Below are 15,997 nucleotides of genomic sequence, written 5' to 3' on the forward strand. Positions count from 1 at the left end.
TGACTCTGCTGGGAGCTGTGGTTTGAGGGCCAGGGACCTAGAGAATGATGCTGATGGTGGGAGATTCCAGCCTCCCCGCACTGTCCCCCTCTCCCCCACTCCCACCCCCACCCCTCAGACCCTCTCCAACACATTTGATCTGCTCCCCCAGGGCATGGGACTCCGCTGGGACACACGTGATGTCAGGGATGTTCCAGAGCCTGTTGCTTTGGGATTCTGTGGCTTCCAACAAGATGGCAGTGGCTTGTGCTGCAGAATGCTCTTGGCGCTCGGCCTCGGGGCTCTGCTCCAGCCGCCCGATCTGTTCCCGAGCCTGCCGGAGGCCGTGAACCAGAGAATCTATTCTTCCGGCGGGACCTGCCAGTCACGGCGGCGGGGCGGGGCCTGGCGGCGCGGCCACGTGTGCGGGAGGGAAGCAGGAAGTGACTTGGGCGGCGGAGCCGGCGAGCAGCGCGGCGGGGCCGATGGCAGTGGAGTGGGGGCGTGAGAGGGCCGCGTAGTGAGTCGGCTTTTCCCTCCTTCGGCGCCCGCGGGCGGGGGCCGGGGCCGTCGGGGCCGGCGCGCGGGGCTCGGAAGGGCCCCGCGGAGTTTGGAAGGGAGCGCCCTGGGGACCGGAGGGGCTGCAGGGAAGCCGGGCGGCTTCGGCAGGTGGCCGAGGAGGGAGAAGGGGGCCGGCGGGAGGGTGTGGACCTGCCTCCCCGGGCCGGTGGTTCTCCAGGACCCCCCTCAGCCGGCTTCACGGCGGGGATCCTGCAGCCGGTGGGGTCCCCGCAGTCCTGGGAGCCCAGGTGGCTGTGATCCCGGCTGCTCGGTGCCCCTTGCACCGGCCCCGGAGGTCAGCGCACCTCCTGAACTTGACCGGGACTCTGGGGTTGTGCATTTCCCACCCGTTCCCCGGGGTCAGCTGCCCTGCGGACCGCACTGTCCCACAGTCACAGCCGCCCAAACCGAGTCATTTCTGTGGACCGCCCCGTGGAGTCCGCCCGTGTGTGCGCTTCCCGAAGCGCCCTTTCCACTCTGCAGCCTGGCCAGCATCCTGCAGCCCACCCTCGGAAGCAGGGCACCAAGAGGGAGAGAAGGGAAGAAATCCCGGGTCAGCCCAACCCTCACCCTGACTGTAGTGGAGTGCACACCCATGGGGTGGTGTCGGCACCTTTCAAGTTGGGGTGGGCAGAGAAGACCCCCCCCACCCCCCTTGCAATCTAATCAAGGTTCATGTATTAGCATCCAGCTCCCAGGAAGACTGAGCCCCATTGTGGAAGCTGCGTTTGAGGGGCCGGGGGCTGACACGCCCTGTCCCCAGTGTTCTGGTCTACCTGCTGGAGAAACAAACTCTTTGTTCCCTTGGGACTCCGTGGGCCTGGCCAGGCCCTCCCAGGGCAGGAGAATCACTTCCTCAACTCTGGGTCTCGAAGTTGTTCTAGTTTCTTTTTCTTTGTGTGGTGCAGTCGCTAGCCTGAGCTCCATTTAGACTGTGGGGACACAGCCTGGATCTATAGGTGCTGACTGACTTAGAGGTTTCCTGGCACCGGTTTCCTCACCTGGGCTCACCTGGACCCACACCTTCCTGGGTTTGAACCCTGGTTACGCTGCCGAGCCCCGTGGCCTAAGGGCCCCTTACACCCCCCGTCAGGGTTTCCTTTCAGGGTCAGCAGAGAGAGAGGCGGCGTCTTTGGCCCCGGGTTGCGGGGCCTGGCAGCCGAGCCCAGTGGGGCCGAGCCCAGCCGTGTGGGAGCTGGCAGACCAGGAGGAGCTGAATGGGCCCTTTGAGACGAGGCGGCTGGGCCCCGATGTTTGTGTACAGAACACAGGGCTTTTCAGCACGTGGGTTTCTCCGCCTGTAACTTTCCACAGCGAGAGTCCGAGCAGTTCCCTGTCACCTCAGAGCTGGGACTGACAACACGCTCAAGTCGAGAGGAGGCTCCCTGAGCAAAAACCGGAGCGGAGGGTCCTTCTCAAGATAAGCTTGTCCAAGGTGCCGTAAATAATTCGGCAAGCGTTTTTCGGGTGCCAGAGAGCCTTCTGTTCAGGGATACCAAATGTGGAAAGGCATCATCCCTGTTCTTAGGCAGCTAATGATGGGAAAGGTGAAGGAGGCACCAAAGATGCGTGCAGGGACGGGAGTGGAGGGGATCGCCACGTGTGGAATCGAAGTTGGCAGTAGGTGGGCAACAGAGGGTACCCTGGATGCGATGCCTGGAGGTTGGGAAAGAAGGGATTCTGGGAAGGAGCCATGTGAAGAGTGACTTGGGGCAGGACCATGGGGGCTTGTCCCAGGTGCCGTCAATAATTCGGTTGAGCTGGTGCCCATCCAGGGCATACTGGTGATGGCAACGCAGGCTTGAATTGTCGGTGGGCTCGTTGGAGGTCAGTCGGTGGAGTATGTCCTTGGCAGGCCACGGGAGCTCCCATGGGGAGCTGTGGAAGGTTGGATCAGGGCTTAGTGGATGACTTTCTAGAAGGAACCTGAGCTAGTCACCTGTATTTGGAGAAGAGAGAACCGATGATCCTAATCAAGGTACACGCAGACCCGCCTCAACCATGGGCCTACGGACCCCACGCCTGGGGCCCAGACTTCCTGGGAGCTGGATGGTAGTACATGAACTTGATTAGATTGCAGGGGCAGGAGGAGCAGGCAGAATGGGCGGAAGGCTGCCCTCAGACCCTCCCTTCCTCCAGCTCATAATCCACATTCTTGGAGCTTCTTCTCGGGACCTATTTCCCGGGGTCGTCACCTCTTTCATGGTCTCCTCGGGTGTCCCCACTTCTCTCCTTCCAGAGTAGGATGATTTCACGGAGGGATGCGTGGTGGACAGGTGCATACACCAACCCAGACATGCCAGCTCAGGTGGAGGGGGTCAGAGCTCAGAACACGTGCGAGTCACCAGAAGGGACCGTGGGCACCGCGGGCACTGACCTGTCGCTCCTCTGCACACAGCCGTGTCCAGCATGCTCCGAGGCCACAGCGCCGTGTTCCAGGCCTTGCTGGGGACCCTCTTCACCTGGGGGCTGACGGCAGCCGGGGCGGCTCTCGTGTTCATATTCTCTAGCGGGCAGGTGAGTTGTCCTGCGTGGGTTCTGGGAGTTGGTGGGACTCTCAGCAGGCTCTGGAGCGCCTGCGCCCGCACAGCAGGGTGGCCACGCCTCCAGGTTGTGGGTGATGCTCGTTCTCTCCTCTCATCGCCCTCCTTGTCCCTCCCAGGTCTGGGGAGCAGGTGACCCTGCATCACTTGCTTCTCCCCGCTGACTCACGGGAGGGGGGAGTGAGAGGCCAGGGATTCAGCCTCCTGCAGCCCCTGGCCGATTTCTGTCCTCCCTCAGTTCCTCCCAGGCCTCGGGCAGGTGGCCAGTAGGTGGGGGGTCCCCGGGGGTGGGGGGGAAGTAACTGCCCTGCCCTGTGGCCTTGAGTTATCTGGGATGATTGGAGAGACCGTGGGGAGAGGAAGGGTGCCTGTCCCCGCTCTCTCTTGCTCCAAATCCAGGGCTCCTCATTCCCTCCGCCACCCCCTTTGGGATAAATACACTCCGAGCCGCCTCACCATGGGCCTACAGACCCCACGCCTGTCCACCCCACCCCCACCCGTTTTTACTCAGCCTTATGCCCCCTACCCACTCATGCACCCCTGTATCCCCTGTACCTTGACATCTGTCCCTCTCCTTACCTTCCATCCCTCCTACACTCCCACCCCTCTACACATACCCCTTTCACTGCACCCTCACCCAGAACCCACTCCCCGCCCCCCCCCCCCCCAATTCCACATGCCCCACCTCTCTCCTCCCCAGCCCATGCCCACCTCCTGGGCCTGAATTCCTTACTCTTCTTCAACCCTCTACTCCCTCCATCCCCTGGCCCAGAGCCATCCACAGATCGCTTGATGACTGCAATCTTCGAAATTGTAGGCGTGCTAAGGCGTCAGTGATCTCAGATCTAGTTAAACTCGCTGTGAGGCGATCTGGAAACCAAACCGTGTCTGGGAAGTTGGCGAGCAAGTCACGGTGGTGTCAGAGACCAGTTCAGCAGGTATTGATGTCAGCGATAAGATCAGACCCCCCCCTGCGCCGCACCTCCTTCCTCCCCAGGGAGGCCTGAGGCCGGCACACAGCCTGGCTCCTAGGTCACTGTCCACAGGTAGTGAAACATTCGAAAGCCAGTCCCGGAATGGGAGCCGCCAGGGGCCAGCGGACAGGGAACCAGGTTACCTGACCCCTCCCGGTCCTGCTCCTGGGCCCCCTGGGGCAGAGCAGCCCAGGTTGTCACTCTACCAGTTCCTTTTGCTTTGAGAAGCTGAGACCTGAGATGCTCTCACTGGGTCTAGCTGGCCATCGGGATCCGAGGTAAATGCAGCACTGCGATGAGTAGGACCTCGCAGCCCCGCGTGGCCTGGGCCAACGCCGTGGGGCTCTTCAGAAGTGGGGAGCCATCCCAGAGGGGCCCCTTCCCCTTGGGAGCTGGTCAGGAGGAGGAATTGCACCTTTCCCGGTGCGGAGGCATATAGGCCGTCCCCCAAGACCACCCACCCGTCCGCTGACTCACTAGAAGGACCCCCAGGACTCGGCATGTAGTTGTCCCCGTAGCTAATGCTCCGGGAAAGGACACTCAGCAGGCTCAGCGAGGGAAAGGCAGGCAGACTCTGGAGACCTGCGTGCACAGGCTGCTGCTGCCCGGCCCTGCGGTGGCCCTTCCCCAGGACCATTTCGCTGAGTCTAGCCAGGGATGCCCATTAGAGACTCAGGTTCCTTTTAATATATATATTTACTGATCTGAGAAAGAGAGCGAGATAGAAACATCAATGATGTGAGAGAATCATTGATCGGCTGCCTCCTGCACGCCTCCTGCACTGGGGATCGAGCCTGCAACCCGGGCATGTGCCCTGACCAGGAATCTGAACCCTGACTCCTGGTTCATAGGTCGATGCTCAACCACTGAGCCATGCTGGCCAGCAGACTCAGGTTCTTATTGGGCACTGGCCACCGCTACTATCAGAATCTCAGACTTGCAGAAGGAAGCAGGTGTCCCGCAGAAGTCGCTGGGTGTGTAAAACAGGCACCGTGACCCACCCTTAGGGTTAGGAGATGGAGGGTGCAGGCTCGGGTGGGCCCTGCTGACTCTTCTGCACAGGAGGTGTGCGTGAGAAGCGTGGAGGGGCACGGCCTGGGGAGACAAAGGCCGCAATAGGTGTGCGTCCACAGAGTGCGCTCCGTGCTCCTGCGCAAACCCCAGTTTTCATTCAACCGACATGGGGGTGCGGTGAGGATCACTTGAGATAGGAGACACTCAAGACACCAGCTTCTGTTATCAACATTGGTGTAGCTTCACTCAGCATTTGTTTTCCGGACTTAGAAAAAAAATGTTTTAATTCTAGAAAACGTGTCAAATATAGAAAAGCTTAAAAGCTTACTTTAGAAAGTTTCTAATCCTACTTCGTGTGCCGTGCCAGCACAGCCAAGGGTTCAGCGAGCCTGAGGGAGGGGGCGGCAAAGGATGAAGAAAAGACAAAGAGAATAAGCTGGGTCTAGGTGGATCTTCTGTGCCTGGCTGAGACCACAGAACAGATCCAGACGGCAAGCTGAGCCTTTATTTTATAGTCAGAGGTAAACAAGGTAGTGGTCACCATAGTTACAATGTTCTTGTGAGTTTCACTTGTTTTGGCAGCATTTGCTGCACCTCGCACAGCCCATTAGGTACCCAGGAAGGATCTAGGGAGCGTAATAAGGTCAAGCTTAATTATGCTAAGAGGGCTGTGCCCTCTAAGCTGGGACTTATTTGCGGCTTTGCCAGCAGGTCAGTCCGAGGCTTAACCCTATAACCACTCCCTACACTTCGTAGAAAGGAAAAGACGTATTTGCTCAAATTTGTTCGGTTGTATTTGAGTATGCATAAGTGATATACGTGTCTATTTTCTTTAAGGAAATAGGGATCACATTGTATATAATGTTTTACCACCAGCTTTTCTCATTTACGTCATAGCATTCTTCATATCCCTAAATGTTTTTTTTTTTTTTGATGACTTTCATTATTTGGATTACTTAAATGGCTGTGTGGTATCCGTCATAAAGATGTGCTGCAATTCATTTATCCAGTCCTCAACTGCCGGCCCATTAGGTTATGTCCCTTTTTCCTTGCTTTTAGAAAGAATGTTATGATGAACACAAATCTTTGAGCACATGTGACTAGTTGCTTGAAGTAAATATCTAGAAGTGGGATAGCAGGCTTATTGACCTTAAAGAAGTGTAATGGTTCTCCTTTGAAGATCCAGATGAATGCTGCTAGGATGCGTGCCCCTGGCTTCTTTATCACGTCTCTTCCCCTAACGTCTTCATTGGCCCTGTCTGGCTTGGTTGCATGAGTTGGTTAGGTTAACTTGGTTCGTGTCATGGAGTTGCCTACAGTGAAGAATGTCGTCTGTATGCTCACTGGGGTTCAAGCCTTCCACCCGCCTCATGGTCACCCAGAGCGGGGACGAGGCTGCTCGTGGCTGGAGATGACCGACCTGACGGCTCTTGTTACCCAGTCCTAATGGGAATCTTACCGGTCAGATGAGTAACACCTCAACATGCCTGTAACATGTTCACATGGCTGTAGATTATATCCCTAATTTAGGCCACTTTTTTTTCTTTTTCCTTTTTCTTTTTTGTTAATCCTCACCTGAGAATATTTTTTCATTGATTTTTACAGAGAGTGGAAGGGAGAGGGAGAGACACCGAGAGAGAAACATCGATGTGAGAGAGACACACTGATTGGTTGCCTCTCGAACGGTCGGGGATCAGACTGCAACCAAAGTACGTGCCCTTGATCCGAATCGAACCCAGGACCCTTCAGTCTGCGGGCTGATGCTCTATCCATTGAGCCAAACCGGCTAGGGCAAGGTTCCCCTTTCATCACAACCTACACCCCAACCTCCAGTGAAAGGCAGTCCCTCTCCTGGCCTCCAACTGCAGAGTTGTTTTCTCGGTTTTGCTACATTATATAAACGGAGTGGTCATATGCTGTATTTTTTTCCGTGTATAAGATGCTGTTTTTTTCTAAAATCGTTAGACTGAAAATCTAGGGGCGTCTTATACACAGAAGTCAGCCGAGGAGGGTGCTGCTCGGGTGCGTAGCTGCCCAGACCTTGTCAAACAGGCTTCCTCCAATCACGAGCCTTATCGTTACTGACGTCAGCTGATGCCGTAATTGGAGGTGGAGGAGGAGAGTGTGCAGATGCAACAGGGACTGGAGCGTTCTGACCCCATAAAGATGTCAAAAAATAAAAAGATAAATACCTGTAAGCGATTGTCTTACTCTGCAAAATTCAACCTGAATGCAATCAGCTGTGCATAAGAGCATGGAAATAGAGCTGCGGAGACAATTTGGACCTCCTCCCACTGAGTGTATGATCAGACGGTGGAGAAAACAGGAAGAACAACTCCTTAAGATGCCAAAAAAGAAGGCCTTAAGAGGAAAACCAGCAACATGTTTAAAATATTGATTTCTTAATTTTGGGTGGGAAACGTGGGGGGGGGGGGGCGTCTTATACACGGAAAAATACGGTACGTAGTACGTACTCCTGGTGTCCGGCTGATTTCACCCCATTTATTTCCCGGTTTCCTGGCTGTCCCTGACTGATGGTGCACTCCATCCATATGTATTCTGTGTGTGTTCTCGTTGCTGTATGGTATCCTGTTGTACGAATATATCCTAATGATGTACCCACTTGGGTAGTTTCTAGTGTCCGGCTCTCACAAACAGCGCTGGCAGGAGCGTTTCTGTACACGTGCTTGGTGACTTCGAGTGCGTGTTCTGTTAGGCAGTGACTCAGGAGTGGCACCGCTGGGTCACGTGGTCACTGCCAGCGGCTGTGCCAGTGTGTACCCCCACCAGCAGCGTGTCTGCATGCTCCTCGCCAACGCTTGTCAATTTCTCTCTTTGAGGCCAGCGGCTCCCTAAAGGCTCACAGTCATGATTCACAGAAAGAGGCAGCACGTGGGCCGGTGCAAGCGGGCCGCCCTGAGAGAAGACTCTGATTGGCTGTGGGATGGATGGGAGGGTAAACATTTCCCCCAGCTGATTTCTGGCCCATTTTATAAAGGCTCGGATTCCGGTGGACTTGATCCAGGTGTGGCCCGGTCTTGATTCACGTGGCCCTCTTAGGGTTTATGGTTCCCCGTCGTCCCAGAAATAATCCCTTAGAAACTGAAACGTCCTGTTTTCATTTGCAGAGGCGGATCCTAGATGGAAGTCTTGGCTTCGCTGCAGGGGTAAGTGGCACGTTACAGGAGGAATGTAAATTGAGGCGCGTTTACTGACATTTCTCTGCTGACGGGTTGTTCCGGTCTCTCCCCGTGTGACCAGGATGCATCTCTGAAGTCCGGGTGCTAGGGGCTCCCTCTTATCACCAACCCGGTTTATTCCCAGTGTGTATTTAGGGCCCCGCCTCTCTTTAGACAGCGAGAGAAGCTTGTTGGGCAGCTGGCCGGGGACTTGTAAAACAAGATAGCATGTAGGAAGGGCCTAGCCCAGGGCTTTGTGGGCACTAATTAAACTCCTCTTTCTCTCCCCCTCTTCCCCTGCAAAAGACCTTTTGACATAGACATTTTCAAACATGTAGAAAAGTGGAGAGAATTCTATGAGGCACGCCAGGTACCCACCAGCCAGCTTCAGTCATTATTGACATTTCGGTGATCTTATTTCGTCTGTCTTCCCCCAACTTTCTTGGGAGGTGGGAATAGTTTGTAACAGCAAATCCCAGACAAGTAACAGCACCTGTAAATTCAGTACGCCCAGAATGCCTTGTATTTCTTTAAAAAATATATTTTTATTGATTTCATAGAGGAAGGGAGAGGGAGAGAGATAGAGAGAAACATCCATGATGAGAGAGAACCATGTATCGGCTGCCTCCTGCACCCCCCAGACTGGGGATTGAGCCCACAACCCAGGCAGGTGCCCTGACTGGGAATCAAACCCTGACCTCCTGGTTCATAGGTCGACACACTCAACCACTGAGCCCCGCCGTCCAGGCTGCCTTGTATTTTTGTAAGCACAGTCACCAAGGCTTTAACAATAATTCCTTACTGTGATCCGACACCCAGCCCACATTCCTGCGAGCTGAGCCCCGAGTGAGACCTAGAGGCTGGATGAATTGGGATTCCGATTTCCGGGCCTGAGCATGCCATGGTGGTGCTGTGTATTCCAGCCGTGGGAGTCCCATCACAAGGCGTGTGACCTGCGGTTTCCCCTTTGGTTGATCGGGATGTAGCCCTTTCTCCTGTTTTAATAGTCCTGTGATCTGCAAACATACCCCCTGCCCCCCCTGCACCCCCCTCAGAGGTCCTCTGAGTCAGCAGCTCCGTTGAGGGCACGTGGAGAAACGCCCAGAATTACACAGGTGCCCCAGAGTGTTAACAGAGTCCGATCCGGGTCCTCGGCTCCCGGTTTTGTCCTCTTTCTCAGCGCTGCCCGGCCAGAGAGGCCCTGACTGACGGCTGGCGCTCCCTTCCCAGGCCCCCTTGCTCAGTAGCCCTCTCCCATTTCCCAAAAGAAAGGCACGTCCTCGCCGTGACTAGTTTGGCTCAGTGGATAGAGCATCGGCCTGCAGACTCAAGGGTCCCAGGTTCGATTCCAGTCAATGGCATGTACCTTGGTTGCGGGCACATCCCCAGTAGGGGGTGTGCAGGAGGCAGCTGATCGATGTTTCTCTCTCATCGATGTTTCTAACTCTCTATTCCTCTCCCTTCCTCTCTGTAAAAAATCAATAAAATATTTAAAAAGAAAAAAGAAAAAAAGAAAGACACGTCCTCGCCTGATTTCCGTGTCTCTGGGTAGCACGGTCTCCACACAGAAACAGGGACCCCGAGGGCTGGCGAGGAGAAAGTGGGGGATGCTGTCGCTGATCACTGCCCGCAGGTCCTGGAGCAGTTCAGCTGCCGTCCTGCCCTTTGATGTGCGTCTAATCCAATTGTTAGCAGAGAGGCCCTTAAAGGCAATGTCCATGATCGGCCACAATGAGATTTGGGGCTGTAACTTGGAAGGAGTTCAGAGAACAAAATGACATTATTATAACAAAACATCTGCTTTCCCCATCTTCCGTTAAATAAAGGATAAGACAGAGTAAACTAGAAATAAATTGATGCCTGACTGTCTTCTTATAGCAAAGACTACTTAGCATTTATCCACGTGTAGAGGAACAGTTGAAAAAAAAAAAGCAACAAGAAAAAAGTCTCATCCGGGAAAATGTGCATTTCCAAGCATTTTTTACTTTAATGATGATACATCATGTATTATATTGTTGTTATGAATCTGTTCTCTAATGGTGGTAATGGTAACTCAGTCCAGGAAATTGTTATTTTAGCAGCTAGAACCCCAGGGCTCACAGGAAATTTAAAAATAATGGAATTGAAATGTATGTAAATATATTGAAGAGAGGTGTGATAAAGACCTCAATAATAGACTCTCTAGCCTAAAATCTGAGTTGCTCGAGGGTAAAAGTCTGTGGGGAAATGTAATTAACTCCAAGCCAGAGGAAATGACGCAAATTTTTCGCCTTTTGAAGAGCGCGCCTGTGCATTCGGTGTGTGTAGAGTAGAACCCACGGGCAGGAACCCGCACGGAACGTAAGCGCACAGCTCCGTCGGTTTGAATTTTTAGGGGGATCACAGCGGGAGTCCAGTCCCGGTGCTGTTTAGATACAGAAGAATGGCTGGTCAAACAGTTTTGTGTAAACACACCAATATTTATGCCCCAGAAATGATGTCCTTTGCAGTTCCATAAACATAGATGAAAGCCTTTTAAATGTCAATTTCAGGTGAGGGACGGGGGTACCTAGCTTGTCAACATCCTTGCAGGGGCCACACCCACAGTCTCTGTTCTGTGCTGTCTTCATGCCTCTGCCCAGGCACCCAGGGGTCCAGTTCTGCGTCGCTCTTTTCGGCCAGAGACCCTCTAAGGTTCTCGTGGCCAAAGACATAAAACAGAAGGAAACCAAGAAACAAAACCAGAAAGCAATTGTCTTCAGGACATGGAGGAACGAATTTGGGAGCAATAAAGCTCAAACACTTAAGGTGTAGCTTCCTTCAAACCATCATCAGACCAGTGTATCACTGTGTTCACTTAACTGTGAGCATCTTAGAAAAGGTTTACTTTTCTTTTTCTTCTCCAATCCTTACCTGAGGATATGTTTAGAGAGAGGAAGAGGAGAGAGAGAGAGAGAGAGAGAGAGAGAGAGAGAGAGAGAGAGAGAAACATCGATGTGAAAGAGAAACATCAGTTGTCTCCCATGTGTGCCCTGATCGGGGATTGAACCCGCAGCCTTCTGGTGTATGGGACGATGCTCCAACCAAATGAGCCACCCGGCCAGGGCTAAACTAGTTTTACTTTTGATTTTTAAAGTAGTTGGTGGGTGCGGGGGAGGGGGGGGGAATAGAGATTCTGAAAGTTTATTTATGTGTTTTTGAAAAACTCAGAATAGGAGTCATTTCTTTTTCTAAAATGGACCTTGAATGGGAGCTAGTCGCACAGAGGAGCTCCTGGCCGGTCCCCGGATGCACAGAGGAAAGTCGGAGCGCGATGTGTGGAGGCAGCTGGGGTCGGACTCGGGACGCCTCAGAGGCCCCGGCGATGGGCGTGGGTTCTCATAGATGCTTCCCAAGCTCGGGAAAGGCGGCGGGGCCCAGGTGGCCCGAGCTGTGACGACTGCGTGTGCTCATCATGGAATCACGTGTGTTCAATGTAGCTACTCTGTGGGGCAGAACAGCGGTTCTCAACCGGGGGCGATGTTGCTCCCCAGGGGACCGTTGGCATGTTGGGTTGTCACAACTGGCGTCTCGTGGGTAGAGGCCAGGAACGCTGCTGAACACCCCACGATACACAGGACCTCCCCCGCCCCCCCCCCCCAAAAAAAAAAAAAGAATCATCCGGCTCCTAGTGTGAGTGTGCCAAGCTGAGGAGCCCTGGTCTAGAGCATTCCGATGTATCATCCCCAGTCACAGTGTGGCATGTCTAAAAATTCAGGTGTTTTCCACGTTTAAAAGAAGAAGAAGAAGAAAGCCCCTCGCTTCCCAGAGGTCAGCAGTGTTACCCGAGCATGCTCCCTGGAGAGTTTTCATTATTCACTTACAGCGCGACAGGGCAGCTCACCGTGCCACGGTGCCCGGGTCTGAAGGACTCTGCGTCCCCAGCACAGCTCTGAGACGCCTCCAGTAAATGTCTCGGAAAAGCGAAAACCAGCCATCCGTCAGTGGCCCGGGGTCCCATGGCACCTTGCACAGGCGTGACATGTTTCCAGGGTCAGTTGTGCATACATTTATGTATGTGTCGTATGTGCATGGACATACCTATCTAATACGATGCTGCAGTGACATGTTTATACAATATTTAACTGTGCCCTGAAGCAAGGGTTTCTGTAAGAGAAATTCCTGGCATAAGCGTCCTGTGTATTTGAAACGGGCTTAACAATATGTCTTATAGTTTGTTTGTTTTTCGCATTAGCAGTACCTTGGGAGCATGAACAGCCCTCCCTAAATGACTGTTCTTCAAATCCATTTGCTTGTTTGTCTCCTGACTCCTTAAATCACCGTCCAAGTCTCTAGTAATCACTATCTTTTTCTTCCCCATGCCCCGGTCTGGCCTGGATGTTTGCCTGAGGCCTGCAATTAGTGGGGAGGGATGTTACCATTAGAAAGAAGAGGATGGTCATTATTTCCTATTAGAGTCCCCCAGCAATGCCGCCTGAAAGCCGGAGGAGGTTTTAGATGACGATGAAAACTAATATTGTTTGTCGAGTCCTCACTATGTACAAGGTGCTCCGGCAAGCACTGTGATCATCTCATTTAATGTTCATAACGGCTCTATGAGGCGCATACCAGGTGTGATTATATGCCCCCGTTCTGCAGATGAGGAAACTGAGGCACAGTGACTATTAATAAATGGTTCAGGATTACATGGTGAGCAGAGCTGGGATTTCAACCCACAGTCTCACTGTAGAGCTCCCCCTCTTTAAAAAAATTTTTTTAAATTGATTTCAGAGAGGAAGGGAGAGGGAGAAAGTGAAACATCAATGATGAGAGAGAATCATTGATCGGCTGCCTCCTGCACGCCCCACGCTGGGGATCCAGCTCGCAACCCGGACATGTGCCCTGACCCGTGATCAAACCGTGACCTCCTGGTTTATAGGTTGACGCTCAACCACTGAGCCAGGCTGGCTGGGCCCAATGGAGGTTTCGAATGTGAGGTCTTTTGCTTTTGGACCACACTGCCAGGGGCCGGGCCACAGCCAGAGTTCCAGGACGGTGGGGGAGGAGTGTGCTAAACTGCTTCTCTGTTTCTGAGCCGGGATTTTCCTCCCTGTAAGGCGGAGAGGGGCAGAGGACCCCGAGATCACCTCCCAGGGCCTCCTGGATTCTCCTCTGCACATTTCTTGTTCTGCACGGGGATGCAATGGCCTGGGAGGTGGTGCTTGTGTGTTTTGGGGCAAGGCTGCCCTCTCAGTGGGCACTCAGTGCGGGAGCGGGGAGGTGGACCAGGGTTAGCTCGGTGGGACCTGGAGCTGCCTGTCCCGGGGTGTCATGTGACATGCTCAGCGTGGCCCGGTGCGTGGAGGCCGAGTGGGGAGGGGCCCTTCTCCAGGCGGGCGGGCCTGTCCCAGCCTTGCTGCAGGCCTCCTGGCACCGTGGTGAAGGGGCACCTGCCACTCCTGCCACCTTTGCTGCCTGCTAGCGATGCCCCAAGACACTGACACCTGAAACGCTCCGCGATCGGGGTTGGGACCCGTAAGGCTCGTGTGCCGAGGCCCTTCATTTGTAAAGGCCTCAGATGGCCAGTTCCCCTGGGAGACCGTCTCAGCTAACAGCAATGTCCTCCAGCCACGCCAGGCACGGGCAGGGGACACAGCACCTCGCAGGAGACACGCCTGGCTTGGCCCAGCAGTGCTCCTGGCACCCCAACACTAGTGGTTCTCGTGAGCACAGGAGCGGCGTGGTGACAGCTCTGTCCCCAGGCAGCGTGTGCCAGCCAGACGAGGACCTTCCCTCCACGCGCGTCCTGACTGCGGGCTCCGCGCTGGGTGGAAGGCAGTCTTGTTGCAAGATGGGGTGGCGAGGGAGAGAGGGAGGTAGGAGAAAGGGACGAAAACCATGCAGGAGGGAGACGGATGATGATGATTTTATTATTGTATTTTTCTCTTTCCAATTTCATGCTTCAGATTTCCAATGTCATTATGAACTGTGCAGGGGAAGGAAATGACACAGCTCACCCTCTGTCCCCATTGATGGAAAAACAGCATTTGTCTTGGCGGGAGAGCTCGCCTGTGCTCTCTTGTCTCCGCTGAGCATCCGGGGTGACGCGGCCCTGAGGCCTGCCCTGAGGCCCTGGGACGGTCCTTCCCCGTGCGCTCCCCTCCTTCCCCACGTGCATCCTCAGGCTGCCTTCACCCCCAGGCTGGAGACCCTGCCTCCCCGTCCTTCCCTCTGCCTCTCCTTCCAGGCCTGGGCCTGCGTGTAGATCGGGCCACGGCATTCTCCTTGGGGATGTCTGCTCCTCTCTCCTGCCCCGTTTCCATGAAGGAGAGAGAGGTGGGAGCGTCTGTAGAAGAGCAGGAGGTTGCAAAGGGCCTAGAGATTAAATAGACGCGAGAGCCCCAGAATCACAGTAACCTCTCTCTGTAGGAACAGGTAGATGTTTAATAGATATGCTTTTAAGATGATTGGCACATTTTCATTCATTCATTCATTCATTCATTCATTCAGTGGTTAATGAGAACCTGCTGTATGCCAGGCGCTGTGTGAGTGCCGAGGATTTGAAGTGCTAGGAGCCGCTTTCAGTCCGATCTGGCCGCGAGGTGGACACCTCACCAGTGGTGCACATCTGGCCCACCACCTGTTTTTTGCAAATATAATAGGTTCTCCCTATCCGCCGTTCCATTTTCCACGGTGTCAGTCAACCGCAGCCCGAAAATGTTACACGGAAAATTCCAGAAGTAAACAGTTCATCAGTTTTAAATTGCACGCCATTCTGAGTAACGGGATGAAATCTCGCATCCGGCTTCACTCCATCCTGCACGGGACATGGGTCCTCCCTTTGTCCCGCGTCTCCGCGCTGTAGATGCTCCCTGCCTGTCAGTCACTGAGTGGCCGCCTGGGTGCTCCGACTGACTGTCGTGGTGTCGCAGTGCTTGAGTGCGAGTCATCCCTGTTTTCCGCAGTCATGGCCCCAAAGCACAGGCGTCATGATGCTGGCGCCCGGATATGCCAAAGAGAAGCCGGAAAGTGCTTCCTCTCAGGGAGGAGGGGAAAGTTCTGGGCTTCCTGAGGAAAGAACACGATTGGATGCTGAGATCGACAGTGAGAACGAGTCTTCCATCCGTGAAATTGTGAAGAGCTTTGGGTGGGTTTTGCCGGCTCAGCTCACACTGCAGACGTTACAGCCACAGGGCGTAGTGGTTAGGATGGAAAAGGCATTAAATTTGTGGGGCAAGACATGAACCGAAGACGTGTTCGATTGATGGCCGCGTGCCGCACCAGAAAGCACAGAGCCTCTACGAAGACATCAGCAGGGGTCCCCCCTGAACCGAGGGACCACATTCACGTAACTTTTATTCCAGCAAATTGTTCCATTTTATTAGTAGTTATTATTGCTCATCTCCTCCTATGCCTGATTTATGAGTTAAACTTTATTATAGGTTTGTATGTGTAGGAAAAAACATAGTGTGTATGCACCATTCGAGGTTCCAGGTGTCCGCTGGGGGTCTTGGATGTATCCCTGTGGATGAGGCTGCCTGTAAAGCTTTAGTTCAGTGGCTTGTTCACAGGGAGGGAGAAGAACTAGGGATCAAAGCTTTGTCCCCCGGCCAGTGTGGCTCAGTGGTTGAGTGTTGACCTCTGAACTAGGCGGTCTCAGTTTGATTCCCAGTCAGGGCACATGCCTGGGTTGTGGGCTCCATCCCCAGTGTGGGGTGTGCAGGAGGCAGTCCATCGATGATTCTCTCTCATCATTGATGTTTCTATCTATCTCTCCCTCTCCCTTCCT

General features: G+C 54.0%; 1 protein-coding gene across 3 annotated transcripts in view; it reads left to right on the plus strand.

Moving 5' to 3' along the window:
- The first annotated feature begins 394 nt into the window (after nt 1-394).
- SLC39A11 (solute carrier family 39 member 11) overlaps nt 395-15,997 on the plus strand; it is a 181,716-nt gene continuing 166,113 nt past the window's right edge. For 2 of the 3 annotated variants that reach the window (XM_079798371.1, XM_079798373.1), the window contains exons 1-3: nt 395-499; nt 2,939-3,057; nt 8,200-8,238. In XM_079798371.1, coding sequence (XP_079654497.1) covers nt 2,950-3,057; nt 8,200-8,238 — 147 coding nt within the window. In that variant the 5' untranslated portion in view covers nt 395-499; nt 2,939-2,949. Of the gene's footprint in view, nt 500-975; nt 1,094-2,938; nt 3,058-8,199; nt 8,239-15,997 lie in introns of those variants that run through there. The other variant, XM_079798372.1, reaches the window with a different exon arrangement.

Source organism: Cnephaeus nilssonii, assembly GCF_951640355.1.
Source record: "Cnephaeus nilssonii genome assembly, chromosome: 19".
NCBI lineage: Eukaryota > Metazoa > Chordata > Mammalia > Chiroptera > Vespertilionidae > Cnephaeus > Cnephaeus nilssonii.